General features: G+C 40.4%; 2 protein-coding genes across 9 annotated transcripts in view; one reads left to right on the forward strand and one right to left on the reverse strand.

Annotated features, from left to right (window-relative positions):
* The first annotated feature begins 1,234 nt into the window (after nt 1-1,234).
* On the forward strand, nt 1,235-9,611 carry CCNI2 (cyclin I family member 2). The gene is made up of 5 exons (XM_073355675.2): nt 1,235-1,659; nt 4,771-4,927; nt 6,087-6,221; nt 7,024-7,098; nt 8,329-9,611. The coding sequence occupies exons 2-5, from the start codon at nt 4,814-4,816 to the stop codon at nt 8,497-8,499; spliced, it is 495 nt and encodes a 164-aa protein (XP_073211776.1). The 5' UTR covers nt 1,235-1,659; nt 4,771-4,813; the 3' UTR covers nt 8,500-9,611.
* SEPTIN8 (septin 8) overlaps nt 7,104-26,357 on the reverse strand; it is a 77,702-nt gene continuing 58,448 nt past the window's right edge. For 4 of the 8 annotated variants that reach the window (XM_073355670.2, XM_073355668.2, XM_073355667.2 and 1 more), the window contains one exon: nt 8,277-9,734. In XM_073355670.2, the coding sequence (XP_073211771.1) occupies nt 9,569-9,734 (166 nt within the window). In that variant the 3' untranslated portion in view covers nt 8,277-9,568. Of the gene's footprint in view, nt 7,526-8,276; nt 9,735-16,214; nt 18,482-20,344; nt 23,374-26,357 lie in introns of those variants that run through there. The other 4 variants (XM_073355673.2, XM_073355669.2, XM_073355671.2 and 1 more) reach the window with 4 other exon arrangements.

Consider the following 26,357-nt stretch of genomic DNA (forward strand, 5'->3'; position numbering starts at 1 on the left):
TTTACTCAGCTCTTTTGGTGGCTATATATTGAAGTGGATTGTCCTAGTGATTGGAGCAGGACCCTGGCTGCAACACTGGATAACTCAAGTTGTGAACAGCTACAACATGGTTTTGTCTTCGTCTGTGGATATATATGGTATAACCAAGTTAAGGAATTACATACCCTAAATAGGTTTCAGAGGAACAGCCGTGTTAGTCTGTATTCGCAAAAAGAAAAGGAGTACTTGTGGCACCTTAGAGACTAACCAATTTATTTGAGCATGAGCTTTCGTGAGCTACAGCTCACTTCATCAGATGTTTACCGTGGAAACTGCAACCACGGTAAACATCTGATGAAGTGAGCTGTAGCTCACGAAAGCTCATGCTCAAATAAATTGGTTAGTCTCTAAGGTGCCACAAGTACTCCTTTTCTTTATACCCTAAATAGCCACCAGGTTTAAAACAAAAGACCTACCAACATATAACTCTTATTTGTCAAGAAAGACATCTGCACCTGAATGGAGTTCTGAGATGCAGAGAGAGGCTAGAGCCTGCTATGCTAGTGAATGAAATTGAGACCCAGAAACTATTAACAGAAGTGGAATTGAGGAGTCTGTTTTTATTTTCCAGACTGAGTAAAACACAAAACAAAAAGACCATAAACAGTGAGAATCAAATGCCGTGTTTAAAATGTGTTCCCAGTTTAATATAACAGAAGGTATGGTCAGTAACAGACTAACAGTTATTAAAGGTGTGACACATAACATTAAATATAGACACTCACTTAGGTCCCCAATCCGGCAAACACTTCCACATGTGCTTCGTTTTTATTACCCTGAGCATCAGTGGCACGACTCGCATCACTCTCCAGACTGCGCATTGGTTCCTGCAGACGCGTTTGCTTTTTGCTAGTCGTGCCCGCTATGTTTTCGGAAGTGTGGACCCGGGCGTCAGCAGCGGAATCCCTGCCACGGCAACTCTCGAGAGCCCAAACAAAGGCCGGTGAGTGGCCGACGGCCACGCTGGCCTGGATACAGCGGGTGCTGAAAGCCCCCAGGGTACCCAGGGAGGCTGGGACAGTCCGAGAAGCAGAGGCGGCTGCCAGGCTGACACCGGATCCCGCCTCCAGCCGGGCGGGCTTGTTCCCAGGGCCGCAGGGCAGGAGGAGTTGCGGGCGGGCGGGCGGCGAGCTGCCTGCTCCATGCGGAGGCTCACGTAGCCCCCGGGAGGGGGAGCTGTCCTCCTGCTGCTGGGCTGGGCACCCCCGGGACCCGGCAGGGGAGGGCGATCTGTGCGAGCCCAGCTCCCGGCAGGGGAGAGGCGGAGCCTGGCGCGATCAGAGCCAGCCCCAAAGGCTGCGCAGGCTCCGGAGCCTGTCAACAGAGCGGTTCTCCCCGCTGGGTATCCCTGCCAGCGGCTCGTCCTCCGGGGCAGGGCAGGGCTGTCTTCCCCGCGGGCTGGGCGGGGGCCAGCAGCCCCCTTCTAGCATGATCCGGGGAGACCCCTCTGCCTGCACAGGCGGAGCCATTTCCTGGAGCTGAGGCTGCCGCAGCCGGAGCTGGGGCTGGACACAATGGGGGGGGAAGCGGCGGAGTGAAGGGCTGAACCCCACCGTGCAGGCGGCTCCCCAATGCCCTGCCCGCGCGGCCCAGGAGACCCGCAGCGGCCGATCCAGGGAGGTGAGCCCCGGGGAAGGGACGGGCACGGGTGTAGCTCTCGGCGGGACTGCCCCCCTCCCCCGCCACCGGCCCCCCTGGTACCCAGTGCTGGTACCCTGACTCTGATCCCAGCCCCCACCGCGTTCCCCGAGATTCCTGACTTGGGGCAGCCGCTCCCCGGCTCCCAGGGCCGGTGATGTGGTTACTTGTGTAGTTAGTTGCCAGCCCATCACATGATCGCCCTCCCTTTTGTTTCCGAAATGAAAACGAAAGAGGGATGGTGGAGTCGCTGCCTGCCTTGCTCCTGCCCTCTGCCCCTCAGCCTGGTTATTTTGTGGGTGCTGAGTGCAGCGTCCAGACAGAAGTTACCCCCCAGGGCGGGCTCAGATTGTGCTCCCAACATAAGGGCCTAGGAACGGAGTGGGAGAGGAAACCCTGGCCCAGATGTGTTCACACTAAGATCCAACAGTCAAATTCCACTCCCCTCCCCTTCCTTCTGGTGCCTTTTCAGCATTAAAAAAAAAACTAGAGCGAGAGAGAAACAGACAACTCCAGGGACCCAGGATTTTTTGCCCCCATCAGCTCTACAAGGGAGATAGAGCACAATGAGAAGTCAAGTGCCAAAAGGTCCTAAGGGCATCCCTGGCACCAGATCAAAATCATGGACAGTCCACGGGGTTCGCCCAGTTACAAGGAGACCCCCCTCCACCCTACATCTTAACACCCTGAGACAACCAGCCCCCCTGAGTGGGTTGTCATATAAAGGGGGCTTTGGGCCAATGTGTGACGAAGGGGGAAAAGTACAAGATACTCCCACCCTTCCCAGGGCCTGATATCCAAGTTAAAATGGGGTGGGGGGTTGTTAATGCTGCTCTAAAGCTATCCCTGCTCTGACTGTTTTCGGAGGGAGCGGATGGCACAGTACAGGCAGTGGCTGCTAGCCATGGCAACACAACGTGAGGCCCGCAGCTGGAGACTGATAGGATTATGGAGATCTCTCTCTCCACACCCTGGCTAGGCTCACAAGTGTTTAGAGAGGTGAGAATTTCCTAGGGGGTGCTAATTTCTTCAATCCTCACCCCTCTCACCCACCTTTCCCCCAACCATGTCAATCTCCCACTGCTTCCATCTTCTTTCTGTTTTAAAAAAAAAATAGTCAAGCTTACCTTATTGCTGCTGCTTCCAGATCCAAGGTTTAGCCCACTCAGGGAATGGGGTACCCTGTGTGACAGCATGTCCCTGTGATTGGCTCTGCCTCATCAGTGTGACTGGGGATCCAGAGTTATGGCCAGGGATTCCTGACCTATATGGCCTACCCAGGCCCATCCTCGTCATCCTGCTGTCAGCCCTGTGCAGAGGATGGTGTGTCTGAAATGTAGGTCTCTTATTCTCATGCGCCATTTGGGTAAATGCTGCCAGCTGCACCTCTTTGTGGAAACAAAGGAGGCAAAGACAAGAGAAGGAAATGAACTGTTGAATCATTTGATCCATTCCCCTGCTGTGGCAGGATTACTCTGTAACATGTCATTTTAAATAATGTGGTGCTTCAGGAAAGGCAGAAGATTGCAAATGGATTTTGATAAGAATCATTTGTAAATGTAAAATGTGAGAGATCCTTTCTGTTAATCACTTGGAGTGCCAAGTTTGCACATACAGTATTTTGGGAAGTATAGTTACTTATATTGCCACTATTCATTTTTCTGTATTAAGAATTGCTTCTGTTTAATTTTAATTGTTATTAATTTTTTTTTAAACCAGGAGCAGGGATATGTAAGTGTGTATCAGAAAGTGGCCTGACAGTTCTTGTTTCGAACTCTCCTTTTGGTTAAATTGGCTTCAGTTCTTGTTTCAAACTCTCCCTTTGGTTAAATGTTACGGCTTTCAGTTCTGATGCTCTTTTACACCCAGTGCTAATTAAAGCCAAAGTCATGTGCATTATTTTTGCCTTTAGCAGGGGAGGGGAAAAACATGTCATGGAGTTTCAGCTTTGGAAATGTAGAGTAGTTTCCAGAAGATTCATGGAGGCTTTGAATACTTAACTGAGCTGCTGAAAATAGTGATAAGAGCTTCTGGGAAGCAAAGATGAGGAAGCCAGGGTCCACAGGTCTTTATAGAGAAAAGAAATCGAGAATTTAATATTAGTAAAAATCAACCTTGGGTCCAGTTTCACAGGTGAAACACTATGTCCAGTGCTCATGCTCTTTCCTTTCAGCTACTCATGTGGCACTGAATCTTTAATTTCACCTTGACAATGAAGTTGACATTTCTTAATACCCAAGTCTAACTGTTTTGACTGGTTAGAGGTGGTGATTTTTCTAAAGCAATGCTGTTTAAAATTTTGTTTTTAAAAATCAAATTTCCTTACCTGTGTTACCAGTAACAGCCAAGATTAAAACAACAAACAGAATTTTTAAAATCTAGTTTATTTTTCAGTAGCTTTCATTTAGCATCTTTGCATTGCTTTCTGCTTGACTAACGGAAACAGACTCACCAGTTTCATTTCAGGTTCTCAGTCACTAGCACTAGACTGTAAAGTTTAGATTCCAAACACTGCAATCAAAGTTTTATCTCGTTTTAAGCAAAACTCTTTCCCCTGGAATTATAAAACCCATTGAAAACAATTTTGTTCTTAGGTTTTGTGTGAAAACAAAGCAAAAAAGGATGTTGAACCTGTTTACCTTAAATTAAAACTTTAGACCTCTGTTTTCCAAAACATTTAATGTAGCAGTTAATAGGGTTTTTTTTTTTTAAAGCTAGTTGGGAACCTCATTTCATTTATAGAGTGCGTGAGCTCAGTAGTAGGTAGTCTTCCATCAGAAGGCTACTGCAAGCATTTATGAAGTCTATGAAGAAAAGCCCTTCGGCTGCATAGTTGTTCAGTTATCTGAGGTTCTTTCATCATGGATCTGCTTCTGCTTCCGTGGAAGTTAATGGCAAAATTGTCGTGAACTGGCATGAAAGCAAGATTGGGTCCTACCTCTTAACATCTTTGGCCAATAGACAAGTAGCAGGGACATTCTTTAGCTAGTTCTCAACATTTTAAAGTTGAAGAAGCCACTATGAAAAAAATCCTCATATAGTTTTAAGGAGTTGTGATAATGTTTTATAATGCTTCAGTTTTCCTTGGTTTAGATAGCTGTGCCTGCCTGGGAAACTGGCCCATCCACTCGTTGCCATGAAGTGTACCAGATCTTCTGAGTGTCAGAGACTTCCCTTCCTACTAGAGGATGCCCTAACAAGAGAGGCCAGGAATTGGAAGGTGCCAGTTTTTTGGAATTTCACACTGAAGGTATTTTTTTCTGTTCTCTATGGAAATGCATTAGGATTCCAGAAGGTTTTCTGCAAAATACAGCCCCAATTCTGCTATCCGATCCACATGTCCACATCGCATATGGACTAGATACCAGGATTGGGATCTGTGTCTGTCCAGATTTCAATTTAGTATAACAAGATGCACAATATCGAAAACACAGTTGATCCAAAATAAAATTTAGAGAATATCCTTGCATAAATGAGAACCTGGGAGTCGCAATCAGATGACAGGGGATTGTGTTTATTTGGTGTTAAATAGGTCATATACGTAAGTAGTCCTAAAATCTACACTGCTTGATCACTTTTTATTCCGCACCCTCCAATTTCACTGAGATGAGAGTAAGAGAGGATGCTCTGCGATCTAATGATTAGGAGTCAGGAAACTAAATTGTGTTCCTGGCTCTGCCGTTGGCTCACTCTGTTACCTAGGGAAGCCACTTAACTTCGCTCAGTTTTTCTGTTTGTCATATGGGGATAATAATGCTTACCACATTTGTAAAGTGCTTTGAAATCAAAGTGCAAAATTGCCCTTGAAAAGCATTTCAGACTATGTCCCTTCTCTTCACAATCTAATGGAAGTGCTAGATAAGTGCAAGGTATTAGTATTTATTTTATTAATCAACCGGGCTCTATCATCTGAATGGATAATTTGAGATCAATATAATACAAGTTAATGGTGGACATTGTTATCTGAATCATCCCCTAATTTATACTTTGTGCCTATGACACAGCTCTGGTTGCTTTTATATTAACATTTAAATGCATACCATAAATCACTTACAATAATACAATGTCAACAAGACTTATTTTAGTCTGTCCTCTCCTCGGAACATGTCCTCAGAAGAAAAGCCTCTGTAGGTAGATAGGTTTTGCGGCATGTCCTCTATGGTAGCAAACTTGGCTTCTATCCAGTCCAGGGATAGAGCAAATTTGAGAGACAAGGAGCTGCACAAAGAACCTGTAGATGTACAAATCAGCTCAAGCCCTCAAGATGATCTCTACTGTTGGACTAAGAGTATAACTGAGCTGTTGATTAGAGCATTTAAACAGATGGGGTTTTAAATTCTATTCCTCCAAAGTAAGTGTGGTGTTTAACAAACCACCAATTGTGTTTTAACTTTCTTCCTCCATCTCAGGGGACAGATCTCTCTCCATCACATTATGAGAAAGCAGTTCTCTGGATTGCAGAATTGAGCTCCCAGTTCCAATTTTACTCTGAAACGTTTGCCTTGGCTATCAACATTCTTAACCGGTTTTTGGCATCAGTAAAGGTAGAGATTCTCTTTGGAAGCTTTCTTTTATGATTTTATTATTAACCAGGGCTGCCGCGAATATTTAATTAGGATTCAGTTTGTACACAAATCTAGCTGGACTGTAGGTATTTCAGAATCACTCCGATAGTGAACCTCTAGAAAGCACAGAACTCAGATAGCAATCAAGGCCCTGGCATGTGTTAAACTTTAAGTCAGTAGGACATAAGTAGGAGCTTAATTTAAGCACATACTTGAGTGCTGTCCTAAATAGGGATTCCACCTGAATTATAGTTCAAATGTAGTTATAAACATGAAGACTTTGTGTTCGTGCAACTACGTTTCACCACTATTTTACACAAACTACGGGCCTGATGGTTCTGCCTTTGGAATCAGTGGCAAAATTTCTCATTGGCTTTGGTGTCAACAGGACAGGACCCTATCTTATGTATTATTACTCAGAGTCATAATCGGCATCAGGCAAAGGTTCAAGTCTAGTATACAGTACCCACCAATTTACAATAAATAAATGGAATCATCACTTTCTGACTGGTAGCACTGCAGGTTAGGGCTGACTGTATTGCATGATCTAAAAACGGAATGCCGTGATACCTGCACTCAGGAGGGGATTCCTTCCATTGTAATTTTTCATGTCTTTGCTTTGTTTGAGCATTCCTTTATTAATAGGAACTTCAATTGAGGTGAAAGTAGTTTTAATGCAAACTAAAGGTGAAGACTTGGGCCTCTCTGTCTGAATGACCATTGTTTATTTTCATCTAGAACGTTGTCTTCTGTGCTCAGTGTTTTGCTCTTTCCCCTGCAGGCACAAGTAAAATACCTTCGGTGCATAGCAGTTACCTGCCTCGTCCTTGCAGCAAAAACCAATGAAGAAGATGAGGTCTGTATGTTTTATTTAAATACAGTAAATCAACTTCTGGTCATTCTTGGAAGTCATTCATGTTTCCAGGCTTTTACCAATTTATCCTCTTTGTCCTTTGGTTAGCTAACCTGTAAAGTGGGAACAATAACACTTGTCTTGTCTTGATATTACTTAACCATCATTTGGAAAGTGTAATGAGTCCCTTGAATGAAAGATGTATATTATTAAAGCTCTGTCCTTCACTTGTGCTGCAGTGGTGGGAAATTGGGAGATTAAGGAAGCCAAGACAGGGTAATAGTTCTTCAAAGGAAGGTTAGAAGGTATGTATTTTCCTGAAGGTAGAAGATGTGGCTTGACTTCTATCCAATTAAGTTTGGAGAAGATAACTCAAACATGGGTTGGTTCCCAGTCCATTCATTAAACACTTAAATCAGCAACTGCTTACCTGAAAAGAGATAATCTCTGTGAGATAATTACCCAGTTATAATCATGTGGCTAAAACCTCTTGCAGCATTTTGAAAGCACACCTCAAAAATCATGTAAACCGTTTTGGACTAGTTCCATTTCAAATTTGGAGATTAAAAAAAAAAATCAAAGGCTTGTAATAATAGCTCAAAATTGCCTTCCAAGAGCATAGACTGCATCCTCTCCTCTTCGTTATCTAAATGTGGCCAAAGCTTTTATTTTTCAAACTGTAATGAAAGGAGAAGAGCTCTGGGCTCAAGACCTTTTTAAAGGTCATGAAGTAGAAGAACTTGGTATTGTAAATGCTGGAGTCAGAATTGTGTTTCTCCTTGAACATGTCAACATCCTTGAAATGCTCTGCAGAGATGCTCATAAGCCTTCACACAATACATACCGTAAGGTTGTGCTTTGCAATATTTTCCCAGTGTACAGGAGAAGTTGAATCATTGGCCACAGGAAATAAGATAACCACAAATAAAGAAAAAGCACAGAGAAACAGGCTAGCAGGAGGCTTCAGGGAGACCGTCACAACAGCAAAATAATAAGGCTGGGGAAGCAGCGCTCTTGAATCTCGAATTTCATATTAAACAGGGTCACATTCCCTCTTGGTGTTGTCAGGAGGTATTTAGAAATCGGGTAACCTGAATTTAAACAATTCTTGGCTCCTCAAGGCACCCATGTGTTAATCAGATCCCTTTGCATGCACAGACAACAAAAGGTCGCGCACAACGTTGTGTAGTAAGGTGGCTTCTTTATTATTATTATTCTTTTCAATTTTCACAGGTAATACCATCAGTGAAGAAGCTTGCAGTGCAGAGTGGTTGTAAATGCTCTCCAGCTGAGATTTTGAGAATGGAAAGAATTATACTAGATAAGCTTCACTGGGATCTTTACACAGCTACACCTATGGATTTCTTAAACATTGTAAGCACTAAGAATTTTGCAAAAGTCTAAACCAGTTTTGTTTCTCGTTTAAGGAAACAGCTCTTTTACCAAATAAGACTAGAAAACACAGATGCACGTGCGCTCACCACCCCCCTCCACAGTGACTTTTAAGCCACACATTCTTAGCTATCTGCAAGTCTTTTGAAGAATGTTACAGTGCAAAATGTCGATTTCTTTTAAACACTGCTAGTCAAAACCTTTAATTTTTGTTTAAAAATTATTCAACCAGACCCCCATTTTTAAAGGACAACTAAAATGGACTTTAAAAAGATTCCTGTACTGCACAACTGTACTCCATTTTTATTTCTATTTTTTTAAATACACACTGCAAAAATATTTCTAACTATTTCCATTCTATTAATACTGTACATACAAAGCTGTCAGAATTTTTGCTACATTTCACACACAGGTCCTCTCAAACCATCTTTTGCCCCCCACTGAAACTTGACCACAGTTTTGGGCAATTAGACCATACGGATCTGGCACTTAGTCACATTATTTGCTAAACACTTCATAGAAACAATTACACTTTTCTTAAATAAATGATCATGTGTTTATAAGGCAAAAATCACATGTTATGAACATACCCTGGGCTCTCTTTTTATGGTAATGGATGGATATTTAAACCATATTAAGCTGCTGATTGTTTGAAAACCACCTATCATAGCCAGGTGCTTGGACTATGAATTTACTGAGGAAACAGAAGCATTACAACTGAATTTACTCCTATCTGCTGGCCTGAATACCACTTGTCTTTTGTTGGCAATCAGGATAATGCAGTGACTTCAGAATTTGTTAGAAAACACAGACCTTTTACATTCATTATAAGCTTTAAAACAGTGTGATGGTTGGCAAGTACAACACAAACCAAGTAACACATGGTAACAGGGAAAATATTTCTACACTTCCTGATGTGGATTGAAATTAGTTTGCACTTCTGGTCAATAACATATGAAACGTACAAAGTTCACTGTTGACCTCTGCTTTTTTTATATATATATGTATGTATATATTTATCTTCTCTCCAGTTCCATGCCATGGTGATGTCCAACTGGCCCCATCTACTAAATGGGCTGCCTCAGATGAATCCTTCCCGCCATGTTGCGTTCTTGACCAAACAGCTACAGCACTGTATGGCATGCCACCAACTATTGCAGTTTAAGGGCTCCACATTGGCTTTGGTGATCATCACCTTAGAGTTGGAGAGGCTGACTCCTGACTGGTTTCCTGTTATTACTGATCTGCTAAAAAAAGCACAGGTAGGAGTCAAAATGGCCTCAAACCACAAATTTGAGGCCAGCGCACAGATAAATGAATAAAGCTTGCGGCGTATTTACAACCAACATTGCACGTTTTTAATGTACTTCTCAGGAGTGCATGTATATGTCAGGGTCTGTTCTCCCTTTGATACCAACCCCCTTAGTGTTAATAGGAGTTAGGTACTCCTGGAGGAAAGAGGGCACTGCATTTCGTTACAGGGGTCTTTTATTGTGAAAGGTGGGTCAATCACATTAGACCCAATTTTCGAGACATTTCAGTGCTCATTTGCTCTCAAAGAGGAGGAGGTTCTTCATTGTTCTCAGTGGGAACTGCTGGGTGCTGAGCAGGATTGAAAATCTGCTCGTTTATATGATTTAGGAATGCCAGGATCTTTCAGTGCATTTACTTCAGCTAAAAACAGTCTGTTGAACATATGGATAGATGAAGGCCACACCCTACCTCCTGGGCATTTCTGTTTGTCTTGAAATGGAGACATTTTCTCTTATTTACAGAACACATGTGCTCATTAAGAACATGTGCAGTGAGTATGGAGGTAGTCTGGGAGTCAAAAAACCTAGAATCTGTTCTTAACTTTGCCATTTGCTCATCATGTGACCTTGGGCTCGTCAGTGACTGAACCCCCTACATCCTAGTTTCCTCGTCAGTAACATTAGGATAATGATTTTCACCCACCTTTTGTAAAATTCTGGAGATCTACTGATGAGAAGCTCTATAAATGCTAAGCTATTATTATAAGCCTTGAATACTGGAAAATTTGATATTGGTTTTTTCCTTTCACTGAGCTTACTTAGAATTGCACGTCAATTAAAGCTTTCACCAGAGGACAGAATAATTTAACAAACTGGAGAAAAATGGTTCTGTATCTTTCATTGCAGGTTAGTAGCGTCAAATTCATCCATTGTAAAGAGCTTGTGGATCAGCAGCTAATGCATTTACAACCATCCAATGCTGTTTATATCTTTAATCCTGCCAACCAAGCCATCCAAGCCCATCCAGAGGAAAAGTTACCCTACTGTTATTCTGAATGGAAGAATTCAAGTCAAATTAGTTCAAGGGTCACTGTGAGTCAGCCAGTTCCAGCAACTTTCACACCTACTTCCGTCAAAATTCATGAAGACAGCATGGAGACAGATGAGTTCTATGATGGATTCAGGCACCTATACAACGAGGATGGTGTCCCAGAAGGTGGAAGGGTCAGCATCGCTGGCTCATGCAATAATCTGAGGCAAGGAGAAAGTAGTTCCCCTTGTCCTCCATTACAGCCACCTGAAATTAACTAGGGGAGGCCATAATTGTGTAGGAACTAGCAAATGCGGTTGCCAATAGGTCAGATGAATGGAATGCTAGATGCTGTCAAATGAAAGCATTCCTTGTTTTGGATAGAGCAATGCCAAAAACGTTAACTTGCCGCCTTTTAAGTGTGTCCTAAAACAATGTTTGCTACTTCCCCACCATTTTTGTATGATCGGAGCATAAAGCTGGGTTAAAACCTCAACAGCTATGGATAGCTGAGGTCATACAACTCAGGGATCTAAATTCAGCAGATGGGGCTTCACACTGCACTCGGAGGAACTGATGAAACTACATTCCTTGGGCAGCTATTATTTAGGCTCTCTCCCAGCATGCATTGTGACTTCAGCCCTTCCAGGCTATAACATTGTTCTCTTCTACCAGCTGTTTCCATAATTTGAACAGCTGTAGGTGAGTTGCCTTGTGGGGAAGGGAGCTCCCATGGCATGGACGATTAGGTCTATTGAAATATTCCTAGGTGGGACCAAACTTCTGATTTAACAGTGAACAAAAATGTGTCATGAGAACAGACTAAGCCACAGTGTAGGAAATTCCAGTTTTACTTAAGGGCTGATCTTGAACTCAAAAGATGCTCTGAGTGCTCTGGCACCTTTCAGAATCAAGCTTTTAGGACTGATCCATTGCAACCAATGGAAAGACCCCAGTGGGCTTTGCATCAGACCTTCACAGATTATGTGGTGCAATTGAATTTTGTTCATATTGTAGCATGCGAACTGTCTCTCTCTTTTTTTTTTAAAAAAAAAACCACCTTTTCTTTTACAATGTATATATTTTTAAAAACATTTGGTTCTTTGCCTTAACTACTAATTTCCACAGTGAGGCAGTTAAACTGACTTCTGTAGTTTGTAACAGTTTTAAAGCAGCCTGGCAAATGTTTTAAAGGATGAGTCCTGAAAGAGTGATTGTTACTTTTTTATTTAAAACGGGGGCCAGCACTTTTAAGTTAATTTTTTGTTTGTATACTAATTTGAAAGTGTAATCAGAATAATACTGTAGGGAAAACAGATTAGGCCTTGATCCTGCAAGTTGTGGCCCAGTATGAAAGCTAGTTACGTGCCTTTGTATGAGTGCAGGTAAGGGGCTTCAGGCATAACTCATCAGAGTGAGGGCCCCGGCCCATTCACTCTCAGTTGCGCATGGGTGAACATGGGGTGGGGCTAAGCAGAGACCTGAATGTAAGTGTCGTCCTAATGCTACTAGAGGGTTTACCCAAGCCTCACTCTAGCTATGCAGCAGCATTCTCCTTAATGAAGGATGAGGTTTCCTGGCAATCCTTGTCCTGCTCATCTCTTTTTACCTTGTGCTTATGTGAAGCATCTCCCACAGCTACGCTGTGCGGGCTCAAAACTGTTAGTGGCTGAATTAACAGATTTAGTTTTAGAAATGTTCTGGTAAAATGTTGACAGCGTAAGCACCGTGGTACGGTCAGCTTTGTGCATGCGTGCACATGCGCGGGTGTGTAAGCCAAATTTCTTTTAAACTGCAAAAATATGTGCTAAATGTACCAAACAGTTGTTATCGCAGGGTGATGAATTAATGCAAGCGAGAGATGTGTGTATGAGTGCATTTGGACAACCACTGGAACCCAGGATGGAGTCATACAGCAAGGCAGGGCTATCACAAACTGTGAATGTTGCGCTTTATACTAGTTTAAACCACAGCTCTCCGTACAGGTTGAACAGGGTGGTTTGCCAGTCTGTCTCTTTGCAAGGATGTAGTAAATAAGTTTTCAAATTGGAATTAAAAAAGGATGCACTGTACCAGAAGAGAAAACTGTTTACAAGCCTTTCTACGCATCTCGAGGGCTAGTTTCTGGAGGGACTTGGAATGTTATTTATTAATCCTGCCAAAGTCGCATAAGGAACGTTTTCATTTTGTGGTAGGACCCCCCGAAAAAAAGCCAAGAAGAAGAAGAAAAAAAAAAAAAGCAACGCCTTCCTTTTCTATCACAAACTGTGACTTGACTGCCTGACTTTTAAAGAGGCAAGTTATCTTTTGTAGTTTTCATTAAATAAACTGTAATCTAAATTCTGGCTTTCTAAGTGTGTTCCTTAAGGTTAAGAATGTAATAAAATTGGAATAGGGTCACAATCTGCCCTGATGCCACTCCATGCAATCCCTTGAAGGTAACAGGGTTGAGGGGGTGTTTGTCAAGGGACAATTTGGTCCCAGGGCTGTTTCATTTTGTATGCTGTTTCTTATGCACCCTCAGTAGCATAGCTGTAACTGACCTAAAACACTCAGACACATTGCACATCTTCCTTCCTGTCTAGCTTTGAGCTTGTGGGTAGTTTCCTGCCCCTCAGCTGGACAATTCATCCTACACTATTTAACAAAGCCAAATTTTAACCTTTCTGTATTCTGGTCCACGGCACTTATCCCACTTTGTATACGGTTTCTTCATTCTAAAAGGCACACTCACACTGAAAAGCCTATTCAGAGGTGTCACCATTTCCCAAATCAGGAACATGACTTGACACTAAAAGTGAACAGCAAAATCTACAGAGTGCCCATTGCAACAAAGGTATTCTGGCAGCTCTGTACCTTTGGGAGCATGCATCACCTCCCAAACACATATTCTAATGTTACAGCTGTATCATAAATGTACTCGTTAGACTTCTGCACTTCCTCAACAGACAAACAAAATGTCATTAGCCATGGCTATGTTATCTACATAAAGATCATCCATTAGAACTTATAAGACTCCATGGTATATCGCTCAGACATACTTGCTGTTCTTTTAAGGACAGAAGAGCTACTGCAATGGTCTGACCCGAGCTATAAGGAAGACAGTATTATCTTGGGTGTATGCGGTGCATGTAAATTTTCACACCTGTAAGGGAATACCGTCTGGGCTTGTTAGCACCTCTTCCCTTATTGACTGAGCAACTAATCAGCATGGGAAGGCTGTGTATACTGTTTAGTCAAGCGTCCTAAGGATCAGTAATACCAGAATTTAGAATCATGTTGCCAAGTTCGATTTCATGGATCAGTATTTTCCTTTTGCCACCCCCCTTCCCCTCTTTTTTTTGGTACAAGTCCACATCAATCACAGATTACACTCATTCCAAGCAAGATTTGCACTGGTCTCTCTTCACAGTATTATAAAGGACATCAGTGTATTCCGTTAATTAGCCAAATCATTGTGGCAATAGCAGCTATGGCTAAACTGTTGTGTATCATTATCATATTAAATAACCACTTTATTATAGAGGTTATACCTGCCATTATAGAGGTTATACCCTGGGCAGAATTGTACCGATTCAGCCAGCTTTGCACTGGCTTGTGAAGGTCTGGTGTGGTTAGAGCTGATTTTGGCAGGACCACTATTTGCCAGAGGCTTGGCATGTACATATTTATACCTAGGAGTAAATGTATATTCAGTGGTGCTTACTCAAGACTATCAAAGCTTCTGCTAACCAAAAACAGCCAGTAATGTATGTTTCTAGCAGAGAAGCAGCTTGGGCTTTAAGACTGAGCATAGGACAGACAATCAGGAATGCCTCATGTCTAATCCTGGCTCTGCTACTGACTGACCATGTGATCTTGGGAAAGTTACTGAACTTTTGTGTCTGTTTCCTTATTTTATTTGGGATAAAATACTGATTTCTCTGTCTCATGGAGCACTGTGAGAGTCATAATTAATGACACTCATTTGTGGAGGGAGTGGGTTGTTCTTTAGTGGAATGTTCTCCTATGCCAACGTGTCACACCAGGAAAGATCTGGATGCAAAATATTATTGCAACATACCGTACGAGAGAAGCGTCTGGTTTTCTTCTCTCCTACACCACTGCAGCTCTATTGACTTCAGCAGAGTTACTCCTGATTTACACTGGTATAACTGAGAGCAGAACCTGGCTTCAGGGGTATTATCTCTATATTTTAATACAAGGTGAAGTTTTAGTGGTGGAAAAAACTCTTTCTGAGCCCTTAGGCGTGTTATTACCACCTATTTCTGTAATTAGGGAAACAGGGAGAATTTGTGGAGTGGGGAGGGTGAGTTGTACCATGGTTGATTCTGGATCCCCTTGCTGATGGTCTGTATGGATGGCCTAGCCTGGGTTTCCACATCAACAGTCCTTGTAAAGAAATACCACCGGCTAATTATAGAATATTCCCAAAGAGCAACAGTAGCTCAGCAAGACAGAGCACCTTGTCTGGTAAGGTGAAAAGGCTTGGGTCCGCTCTCACCCTGAATGGAGTTTTTCAGTCGTGTGGACACACCCTCTTCTTTTGAATGGTGTATTTAGCAAGCAATTTTTCCTGGTGTGAAACAACATTTAATGACACACTAAGGGCGTGTCTACACTACACAGCTTTTAGAGACAAGGTTTTTTTAATACTAAAATATTCAAATATGCACACCTCCACACCAGTCAAAAACAAAACAGTCCAAAGTGCATCTGGACAGTTCTAAGTGAGCTCCACAGTGACGGATATGGGCAGGACCTATGCCAAGGCAGCCCGGTGGTTAATTAAAATCCTGGATAATCAACATCAACTATCAAAGATGGGATCTTTTTTGCCTCTTGCCTCACCCTGGTCAGACCTCCCGCACACCGAAACACAAAGTAACAAGTACCTTTTACACAGACGTGCCATAACATAGGAAATCATCTACTATAAGTAATTTGTGGGACTGGTTAGCCTGTAAGCAGTTTCCTGATAAATCCTTCAGATACTGTTGTCTTCCAAGCAGTTTGAGATTCTGAATCAGAATCAAAACATGAACGTGAACTGAACATAGAAGCACATGCATACAGAGTGAAATAGTTTCCCATCAATGTGGTCATGTTTCTCCTTCATTAAATGTGTGCCACAGAGATTGGCTATATACCACAGTTAATAAAGCATATTACAAACAATCAGATCTAAATGTAGCATCAGGGCATTTCAAATAATATTCCAACCTTTGATCACTACTTGCTGCATACGTCGTGCAGTTAATCTAAAAGAGAAGGTAATTTACAATTACACGTATTAGGAAACTCCTGTGGTCAGACAAAGAAGAGATCCAGAAGCAGAGCAATGAAGAAGGATTTGAGATTCAAAATTCATTTGCCCTTACACAGGTTTCTGAAAAAAACAGAGGTGCTGAAACTTGAAGCAAAAGTACATGGCTGCAATGGGCTAATATTTTCTCCCTTTAATAACAGTAACATAAGAACAGTCATAACATTTAGTCCCATATCCTGTTTACAACTGACCAATACCAATGCTTCAAGAGAAGGTGAAAAACCTCAAAATAGAAAATTATGCAGCAATGTGCCTGTGGAAAAAGTTAGTGGTTGGCTTATGTTTTGAAGCATGGGAGGTTGATATTTTACTTACAAATTTTACCCTCCTTAGCGTAACTGACAATATCATATCAACGCCTAATCCTTGTTTGAATCCTACTATGCTCTTTTGTCTTAATAGCCTACAACAGCACGTTCCACACGTTAATTATACTTTATATAAAATGTTTCCTTCTACATCAGTTTAATCTGCTACCTTGGGGAGTTTGCTTTGGTCATTGCTGGGGATCGCAGGGTATGTGCCTGTGACTTTCAGTAAATGTATCTCTGTATTGAGTGTATGTAAAAGGCACCCCAATGCTCTGGTGATGGGAGCGTTCATGACAATGAGAACTCTGGGCCCTCTCTGGAGCAGGCGGCATACATGCACTATCCCTGTCTCAAGATGCACACAGTCGTTTGCTCATTAATCCAAATTCTGGACCCATTCTGTTCAATGGGCACTTCGCCACAGACTCCAAGATCTGGCACATTGTGGAGATCACAGAAAGCTACGTTTCTTTCCATTCTGTGGCCCAGCTCACTGGCTCCACTTGGCTCTTTGCACCATTCAAGCGCTACAAAGGGAGTGGAAACCTTCCTCGAGACACCTGCCAGGGACTGCCCTCAGATGAAGGGAGCCCCCAGCAGGCACAGGGCCAGCATAGCTAGCTCCTGCCCCTGCCCACTCACAGCCCTATTGCAGGGCATGTGTTGGGGCAGGGAAAGTGGCCAGAACAGGATGTGCTCTGGCTATCTCCATCTGGTGTATAGCTAGGAAAGTTGAGAGCAGCACCAATGTTGCTGTAAACCTGCACCCCAGAGAGAGAAAATCAGGGAGCTGTAACCAGCTCCCCAGTAGCCCCACTCTGTTTCTATCAGGTTTTTATTCTTATCTATTTTAAAGGAGACAAACAGGGTAAAGCAAACTAGATTTATGCCTAAGGTTATGAATTGGGACACATGGCTTCATTTTTTCACTGAACATATTTAGGTTTACTATAAAGTACACTTCTAAAGTATATATTCATTTCACAATTCATCTTTTTATTAAACCTACCTTTGGTGCAATGAAGATTATTCCTGTAACTAGTTTATGCAAGTGTTTAAACAAAAATGAAAAATGGGCTTCTGTATATTTCTATACTTTTGGTTTGGTGCAGAGAAAGTGCAGCCTTTTACCAGTATTTGCTTTTAGGGGAAGTGGCCCTCTGGCATAAACATATAACCTACAACCATGAACTCTACATTTTTCAGATTTCTAGCTTTAGGCCCTAGTGCATAAAACTTAACCCTGTCATGAACTAATTACATTTAGTTGTCCTTTAAAATGGTTCCACTATCACTCAACGCATCAACAGATTATTTGCAGATAGAGAAGGATTCTGGAATTGCAATCCAATATTACCTGGAACTGAAGAATCAGGTGCAAACACAGAAATTGGGGACAACAGAAGTTTTAGGAGAGGATTTTTAAACATGAGGCATATGTGTTATCATTGGGAAAATTGAACAAATAAAGGGATTCTTTTGGCTATAAAAGTTTTCACTGATAATCTACATTTAAAAAACTATACAAAATAGTTATTGCTAAGAAATATTAGAATCCATCTGATGTGTTAAGGACATTAGAAACTTCTCTAATTACAATCCAAAAATCAAATTAAGAGGAACAAATCAAACTCCCATTACTGTACAATGGCAGCTTAAGCAGCAAGCTGAAAATCTGATTCATGCTAACACACCAAGATGGTTCCTCTGCTACTTGGAAACTTTAACAGTGTAAATGCTTATGACTACTTTGTATGGGTTCTTAACCCCAGAGATGATTAGTATCTGGTTTTAGTGCTTGTCATGCATTAGCCGTAATTAGCAATTTATCTTTTAGTGAGTATCTTAGATTTCATTTATCAAGAAACCTGTTTCAAAAGAACTTGTCCAAATCAAAAGATACAGTATGTCTTAGTTCTTGCTATATACTCTCTTCTGTGCAATATACTGCAAGCATAAAGGTGAAAGCACCAGTTAATTTCTTCTGCATGAGATGTTTTGGCCTTAATAAATCTTCTAATTAACATGTCTTCCTGATGTTATGGAGCAGGCACTGGGAAGACTAAAAAAGCTACAGAAAGAACAAGAGAGAGTCAATATTTAAGTTGCAGGTAAATTGCATCAAGTGTAGAGAGCACAAAAGGTCAAAGTAGCACAAAACCTAAAGTTGCACATAGGCTGGTAACATGCAGCGCTAGGCATGCACGAGGCACCCCTGACTTGAACGGGGACATATTTGCGGAAGATTTCATGTTGGAACTGGGATTTTTAAATCAACTGGTAATGCTGGAGAAATCATCCAAAATAAAGATATTCCACAGAGACAGAAGGAAAGTGGAGCCCGTCTCCCTTGTACACAAGTTTAGCCATAACTGAGGACCTCTGGAGATTAGCTAGTTCAATGAAAAAACAATTTTCTAAGATTAAGTACCAAGAGGCCAAACCAGTCTGTGCCTTAGAGACTTTATACACTTAACCACTACACACTCCTCCCTCTTAAATACCACAGAAGTGGGAGGCAAGAAACCTGGGTTTTGCTGCAGAGCCACATATAGGTTTGCTGTGTGACCTAGGTACCAGTTGTTTGATCTCTTGTTTTTTATCTTTCCCAATCTATAAACTGCAGATAATACCTACCTCATCTGGGTGTAGTGAGGCTTAACATTCACCATTGTCTGTAAAAAAAGCTTTGAGATCCTTGGAAGGTGGTACAGAAATGCAAAATATTATTATAAAGGTTACTTCTGTGGGAGAGAGAAGCCACCCTGAGAAATATTTTACCAGGTCACAAAGTGTTCACCATTAATTATTACCAATGCAGCTACTAGAGAACTATGTACCCTCTTCCTTCACTCCCTTTACACATAGACCTTATAGGCCAAAGTTTCTTAATTTCCAGTTCAGGATGTGGTTAAGTCACATTTGCTGCAACTTCCATCTGCTTGGGATTCTGTGGGAAGTGTACTCATCTAATTCTAATAACTCCAACACTTAACAATTCCTAACTCTGTGATCCAGACTGGGCTCCCAGGCTGGATGGCAATAGTACCATCAAGGCCATCAAAGGTTGGTCAATGGTCATCAGAACACAGCACATGCCTTCCTTCTTTCATCCATATCCATTCAAATCCCCAAAACACCAGCTATTATGGAACACTTTTTATTTTTAAAGCTCTGGGTTTCAGGACAGCTTTGGCCAAAAACACAACCAGAGCTAGTGTCACATGTTAAGTCAAAGTCTGCCTGAGGCTGGAATTAAGGTTGTTACTTCTTAAGCGCAACCGTAATTTCTGAGTCCAGTAGCTTAGGACAAACAGATTGAGACACTAATTCCTCAAGTTATACTTGATTTAAGAGTTAGCAGGGCCCCATGGAAGATACATTCAGAAAAGGACTCCAGTTAGATTTTTAATTAGCAAGTCTCTCCAAAATAATTTTGTGTATTTGTTTCCTAGGTTTGCTGAGTAAACTAAGGGCACATTGTGCCCCTGCATAAATGAATGTTGCTTCCATTAACACTGAAAGGAAGTGTCAGTAGAAGACCAGATTCCCCACCTTTTCATGGAGATCCTATAGTGACAGTTTGGCCAACTTTACATCAGAGAAACATCTGATAGATCTATTCTTAGAGAATTACACAGTGGAAGACTGTTTATAAGCATCTTGAAAAAGCAGCATTTGCCCAATAGGAGAGAAACATAAGTTGGTACTTAAGAATTTTCCCCAAGATAGAAAAGCATCTCTTTTTGTACACCATATGATACATTTACTAGTTAGCTATTTTTATTTCATCGAGAGCCCAATTCAAAGCCATAACAGAAAACAAATACTGTATCTGGATAAGCGTGCAATCATTACACTATTATTTCATTAGGATGCTATTAGCAGATGGAAGTTTTAGAAAAGTACTGTCAAATAAACGACACCACAAAACTCAAAATAAATGTGAGATTTAATAAAAGAAATAAGTACAAAGTGAACAGAAATAATTGAAAGTCAAAAAACAGTACGAATGACAAAGTGAATGAATGCAACACTTTCTGAGAAGCATGTTAACTTTCCAAAAGAGCAGTTCCACAAATTTCTCCATATTTTTGCCAAATTAAAAACAAAAAAACCCAGCACCCACTTCTGTGTGGAACCTGCTCCATGCACACATAAAACGTTTATAAAATTAAGAGACATCCAAAATACATTTTAACTTAAAAAGCAGAAAAAATACATGGTAATGGGTGTTTAAATGATAGGAAATGGATAACTTTTCCATTAATGCCAGCATTTTACAGATGTATGTTAAAAAAATAACCAGAAAAAATATTCTAATTGGATTGCTCATTTTGGGTATAATTTCTGAAGCAATCGTTATTTTCTTCTAGCCTACAACACAAGAGGTAAATCTTCAGCCTGGAGTGAGATTAGTGTCACATTATATTGATAACTTGTTAAATAAAAAGCAAGTACATAACTACCTTAATGCACCAAACATTTAAATTTGGTCTCAGGCAAAAATGAAAAATCAAGTACTAACAAAAGAAGAAGCATATATTGACTTCTGTTGGGGGAGAATATTATGGTCTATCAATTCAAAAGGTTAATAATGACCAAGGGAAAGTTGAGGTCAGTATTTAACTAAAAGGACAATGATGTTTACCACAACATGAAGTCAATGTATATATAATAATAATAATAATAATAATTAATAATTAATATATCATTACATACATTCTGAATGTCTTCAGAAATATCTGGAAATCTCTCTCTTATGGCCATGGATATTAAGTTTTTATTTTTATCATCATTTTTTTTTTTAACTAACATACTAAGAAAACAATAGTTACAGCTCTAGGAATAAAAGTATTCTGATCGCTGATGAGCCAATCAGGAAGAAAATATTTGCATAGATGATCTTGTTGGCTGCAGCATGAGATCAGGAGAAAACTACTGTCTGAAAAGCCAATCATAATGCATTCATTTGCATGTGTGATCTAATTAGTTAACTTTATTCCAACTCTCAGTAATGTTGGCCTTTGAGAAGGTAAAATAATATAAACCAGAAGCTATTACTTTACTCATGTGATTAGTCCACTGATCTTTATGGAACTTCTCACATGAGTAAGAATACCATGATTTTCTACTAATTTGCCACATGACTATTTTCAGCCAATCATGTCCTAGGATTGTCGTGTATGTAACAATATGCTATATTCTTTGAGCATCTATTCTAAAAAACATATTAACCCTCAACATTTGACAGTTATTCTTTACAATATATTTAGTTTAAAGAGGCACAGCCTTAAAATTAAATGGTCAGATCTCAGCAAAGTCCTGAATAAGTGTTAATACTCTCTCTTAACTCTCTTTCTTTTTAAAATGGTCTGTCTTTAAAAGTACCTGTATAATTTTTATGAGGTTCTTACTTACAAATATCAAGTAATACTGTGACATGATTTTCAATATATTCATATAAAAGGCCAACATCTGTAAGAAAATATTTCAACACCTGAGCATGTATTAAAAAAGCTGCTTTATCAGGATATGCAAGTTGAAGAACCTCAGTATACAATACAGCTAAATGCTACCTCTGAACAGACCTGCTAAAGGCTCAGATTACAAGGCTATACACCATTTTTTAAAAGTCAAATAAGGAATTTGCCAGCACATTTGTTTAAAGACTAAGAGATCTCAAAAAATGATTAGAAGAAATGAATGCTAAATAAAATGGACATGCTCACAATCAACACCTAATTAGCCAGTGTTTGCTGAAACGGTTAACCAAAACTCTAAAGGCACTAAGTGGGAGATAGTATAAAACATTTGTTTTCTTTTAGCCCATTATCAGAAGGAATTTTTGAGTCTAACTATTTTTAGCTAAGACAACTGTGTCTAAATGAAAAAGGGACAATCTACCTAACACACCCACAGTCACCAACTGCCTTGCCTACATCATGCAAAGGGTGGGCCATTGCCCACTGCTTGAAATAGTATTGTTCCCTATACAGCCCTGTGGGCTAAACAATGGTTTCCAAATATCAAAATAGTGTTAAAGAGAAAAATTTGCGAGAGGAGGGGACTAATGGGACTTGGGAGTACTTAGCCCCGCTTAGAATCAGGCTGCTTGTATTCATTACACATCTGTTTATGGGTATATTTTTTACACTGGAAACAATTTAAAAGTTCAAGATGAATGATCAAACATCTTGACAGCAAAACACACTGGTTAAGTTACAAGTGGAGGTACAAAAATCCCATCGTTCCACATAATATAACATACCCTAAGGAAAGGAAAAATTTCCTATTTAAATGTTCCATGTTAGCAGTAAAGAAAAATCAAAACGTTGTCACAGGACTTGTATTGCCACTCTCTTTATATTATGCATGGCACAAAGTGTTTAGAGAAATTAGGTTTTTTTTAAAAAATTACCTGAGAGTAGGTTACTCAGCCTAGAGCACTTGGGACCTGTTAGGAAATTCAAAGTGTTGTTTTCAATTCTAAACTTATTCAAGTTGTGACTTTTGTTAGAAAAATAAAAGTGTGTTCTTCACACTACTCATAACAAATGTAGAAAAAAAATCAAATCAGGAGCCCCATTAAGCAGTAAAAATTAATGTAATCTGTAAAGTAACTATTAATTAGTAATATTAGTTCTGATAAAACAATTATGGTCACTTTACAAGTGAATGTTTGCCCATCAGGTCTGAAACAAAATAAGCCTGCTCATTTTCAGGATTAGTTGACTTTGTGTCAGAAAATTTACACAGTATGACATTTACTTCCTTAAAAACTATTCATAAATTCTGTACAGATAACAATACATTGTTACACTGTAAACACTGAAGAGGCTCATTTTCTCTTTCACTTTGGTCCACTCACACAATGTTATGACAGAAGTAACACAAGGTAGGAAACTCGCGCAACTTAACACATGAAAGTACAAAGTCCACTCTTGGCCTGCGTGCGATTAACTGAAAGAAACAAAACATAAAACAAAAACAGCATGGATTAATGTTATGGAAATTAAACAAAAGCAAACTCTAGAGAAAACATATACAATGAAGAAGAGAGACCACAGATCTGGCATTTCAGGACTTGCTAACTGCGTCCTAAACTAAAGGTGGTGCAAAGCATAATCTGGCTGACAATTGCATTTGTGAAAGCCAGCCTCCTTGTTGAAACATTTTATCTGATTATTTGCAATCCTTAATCCCCGATTCCTGATTTTAATAATCAAAGCTATGAAAAAAAATTAACTCTATAGAAATTTAAAATCAAATGTCAGATTTAATGAGCCATCTTACAAGAACTTCAATGAAACAGAATTAATAAAGCATTTCCACCAAGGATTCCTATTCTATCTCCCCATTCCTTCTCCCTGGGCTTACTTATCTCCTGCTCCCAGAGGCCGAAAGAAGATCTATCTGTTCAAGAACAGGCGGATGGTCCTCTGTTCAGACACCACTCCTACATCCACCAAATGGGTTGAGGAAGCATCCTTTGTGGCATTCTCGGGTCCTGATTTCCCAATCCCTGCACCTTGGGTAGTCAGTGAGCGTAGAACACTACCATTATGAGTTGGTGGCATTTTACTCTCTCCTTTCACTGGTGTAAATGACTGCACAAGTTCAGCATAACAGAACTGGACCGTCAGCCTTTGTCAGTTAAGGGAGCAGGAATCCCGTCTCTGCAAATCCAACCCAGGTCTCTTGTGTGATAGTGCTCTGTACTAACTACAGATTCAGCTTTATAGAGTGTCAGCCTGACTGAAGTTTTCCACACACATACCCCTTTCCCAAGGTTAATATGAAAAGCACTGCTCTAAAATCATACTAAAATATGTGACAACCCAACAACACAATCAGGAAGAGGCATCGAAGCAGGTTTTCAGTAGTATCCACCAGAGGTCGCTGTTTGCACAGGTAAAAGCTATCAAGGTTCCGGCACTTTGCTAGTTATGCTTTTGGTGAAACATCCCAAATTAAAGACACTGGATAATTAGGAATTTAAACACACAGCTCCCGTTAATTTCAGTGGGTCTTGTGTGGCTAAATCTCCTAGTCCTCTTGAAAAATGTTTACTACTAAGCATATTATAACTTGGGCTGGGCAGGAAACTGTTTTTCCATTCCAGGAGACTTTGAAAAATTTTCCCATCCCAAATCAGGATGAAAAATCAATCTCAAAATTTTCATGGACAAATTTTTTTAAAAAATGGTTTCTTGGGGGGGGGGTCAATCAAAAACATTTGAGTTAATTAAAACATTTCATTTCAACTTCAACTTGTTCTCTTTTTTTTTAAAAAAAAAGTTTAGCATAAATTAAGTTACACTTTGAAAGGAAAAGTCATTTTGACCCAAAAAAACAAAACTTTTCGTTTAAATAATGTTGAAAGGGGATGTTTCAACAATTTCAGAATGTTTTTTCCAACATTTTTTTAAGTCGGAAAACTCATCAAACCGACCCTTTCTTTTCTCAAAAAATTGCTGGCCAGCTGTAATTATAACAGTCCCCATAGGGGCAGAGCTGGGTGGGATGGGTTGAGACATAAGGCTACATTAATGCTCTTCCACACTCTCCCTCCTGTCTCCACATGGATATGCAATAACGGTATTACCAAAAAAAAAAAAGGATGGAAATACCATTCCAGACAAAATATTTAAAAAGTAAGAGCATTGGCAGCAATGGTGAATGGAACCTTTTCCAGCTGGAGATTCTTATGTTCCGTACCACGCAATCCTGATTGAGCAGAAAACGTTTTGCTATTCTGTACAAACAGCATTCTGGAACTTGCCCCCATATTCATTGTCTCACAATGACTTCTGCAGCAGGTGTACAAGTAAAAAAAGGTGATATTTTTCAAAATGCCAAACTGAACCTGGAATCTGAGACTCAAGATAGAATCTTTCAGGTTTTTTAGTCACGGTTAGAGCCCCCACAACTAGAACTTCTTTATCAAACTTCTCGATGCACAAACCACAAAAGAATCCAGCTCAGTGTCCCGCCCATGCGTTCAGAAGTACTTACGTCAGCCAGAATAAATAGTCTGTAATTTATTCAGTCAGATTCTTACTCAGTTAATCTGTTGTCATTTTTACACAGTCCCATTTCTGACTGTAACCACCTTGTAATGACAGTGGCAAAACTCAGACTATTCAGTCATGTGCTAATAACGAGGGAATTTCAAATCACATCTCAGATCGATTGCTAAATAATGAAGCATATGATATCTATTTCTAAATGGAGAGCTAGATAATGCATCATGAATGAGATGCGAACCCATCTGGCTTCTGCCTGGCCAGAGTATGGCCACCAACACTACTGCTGATGAGGAATGCAATTAGCTCATGTCCCATATTCAAATAAATTAAGTCAAAGTATATGTAAATTAGCATGTTTGTGTTTTTTTTAATGAGATAATAAATACTGCAAAATTATGAGAGAGAGAAGCTGAGGCAGCAAGTGCTAAGTCACCCAGGATTTAAATGTTTATTTTAAATGCACGCATGAATTTGGGTGCTCGTTAAACAGCAGGCAGGCCTGCAAACTCCCCCTCATACTTTAAGGTACCTCCCTCTTTATCTGCAGCATCCTCTTCTATTACATTGACTCACACAATCAGGACAAGATGCAACTCAACATGTTATTCCTGTATCGATACAGCTCTCGAGCAGAGCTGGTCAACAAGGCCACACTGTGTACTGCTAACGATGATTAATTATAACTCCCAGGTCCTGAAGGCTATGTAATCAAATCAACACACTAAGCTGTGATGGCCTCAACTACATTTAGTAGCATCCTCCAGTCACAAGATGTACAGAACATTATGCAACATTCAGAGCGGCAACAAAGGCGGCTATTCAGCCATGGACTATACGCACTATATCCAAGGGCAGAGTATCAAGTCATTCTGGTCTTAAAGATTCTTTATACTGTAAGGACGGGGCCAGATTCTG

The sequence above is a fragment of the Lepidochelys kempii genome, chromosome 8, assembly GCF_965140285.1.
Source record: "Lepidochelys kempii isolate rLepKem1 chromosome 8, rLepKem1.hap1, whole genome shotgun sequence".
Classification (NCBI taxonomy): Eukaryota; Metazoa; Chordata; order Testudines; family Cheloniidae; genus Lepidochelys; species Lepidochelys kempii.

What these genes read in the sequence shown, in the direction of transcription:
- CCNI2 (XM_073355675.2), top strand. Translation starts at nt 4,814, where the DNA reads ATGAAGTGTACCAGATCTTCTGAGTGTCAGAGACTTCCCTTCCTACTA. An exon ending in TTTGGAATTTCACACTGAAG is followed by an intron (nt 4,928 to 6,086) that starts GTATTTTTTTCT and finishes CCTCCATCTCAG; the next exon opens with GGGACAGATCTCTCTCCATC. An exon ending in AAACCAATGAAGAAGATGAG is followed by an intron (nt 7,099 to 8,328) that starts GTCTGTATGTTT and finishes CAATTTTCACAG; the next exon opens with GTAATACCATCAGTGAAGAA.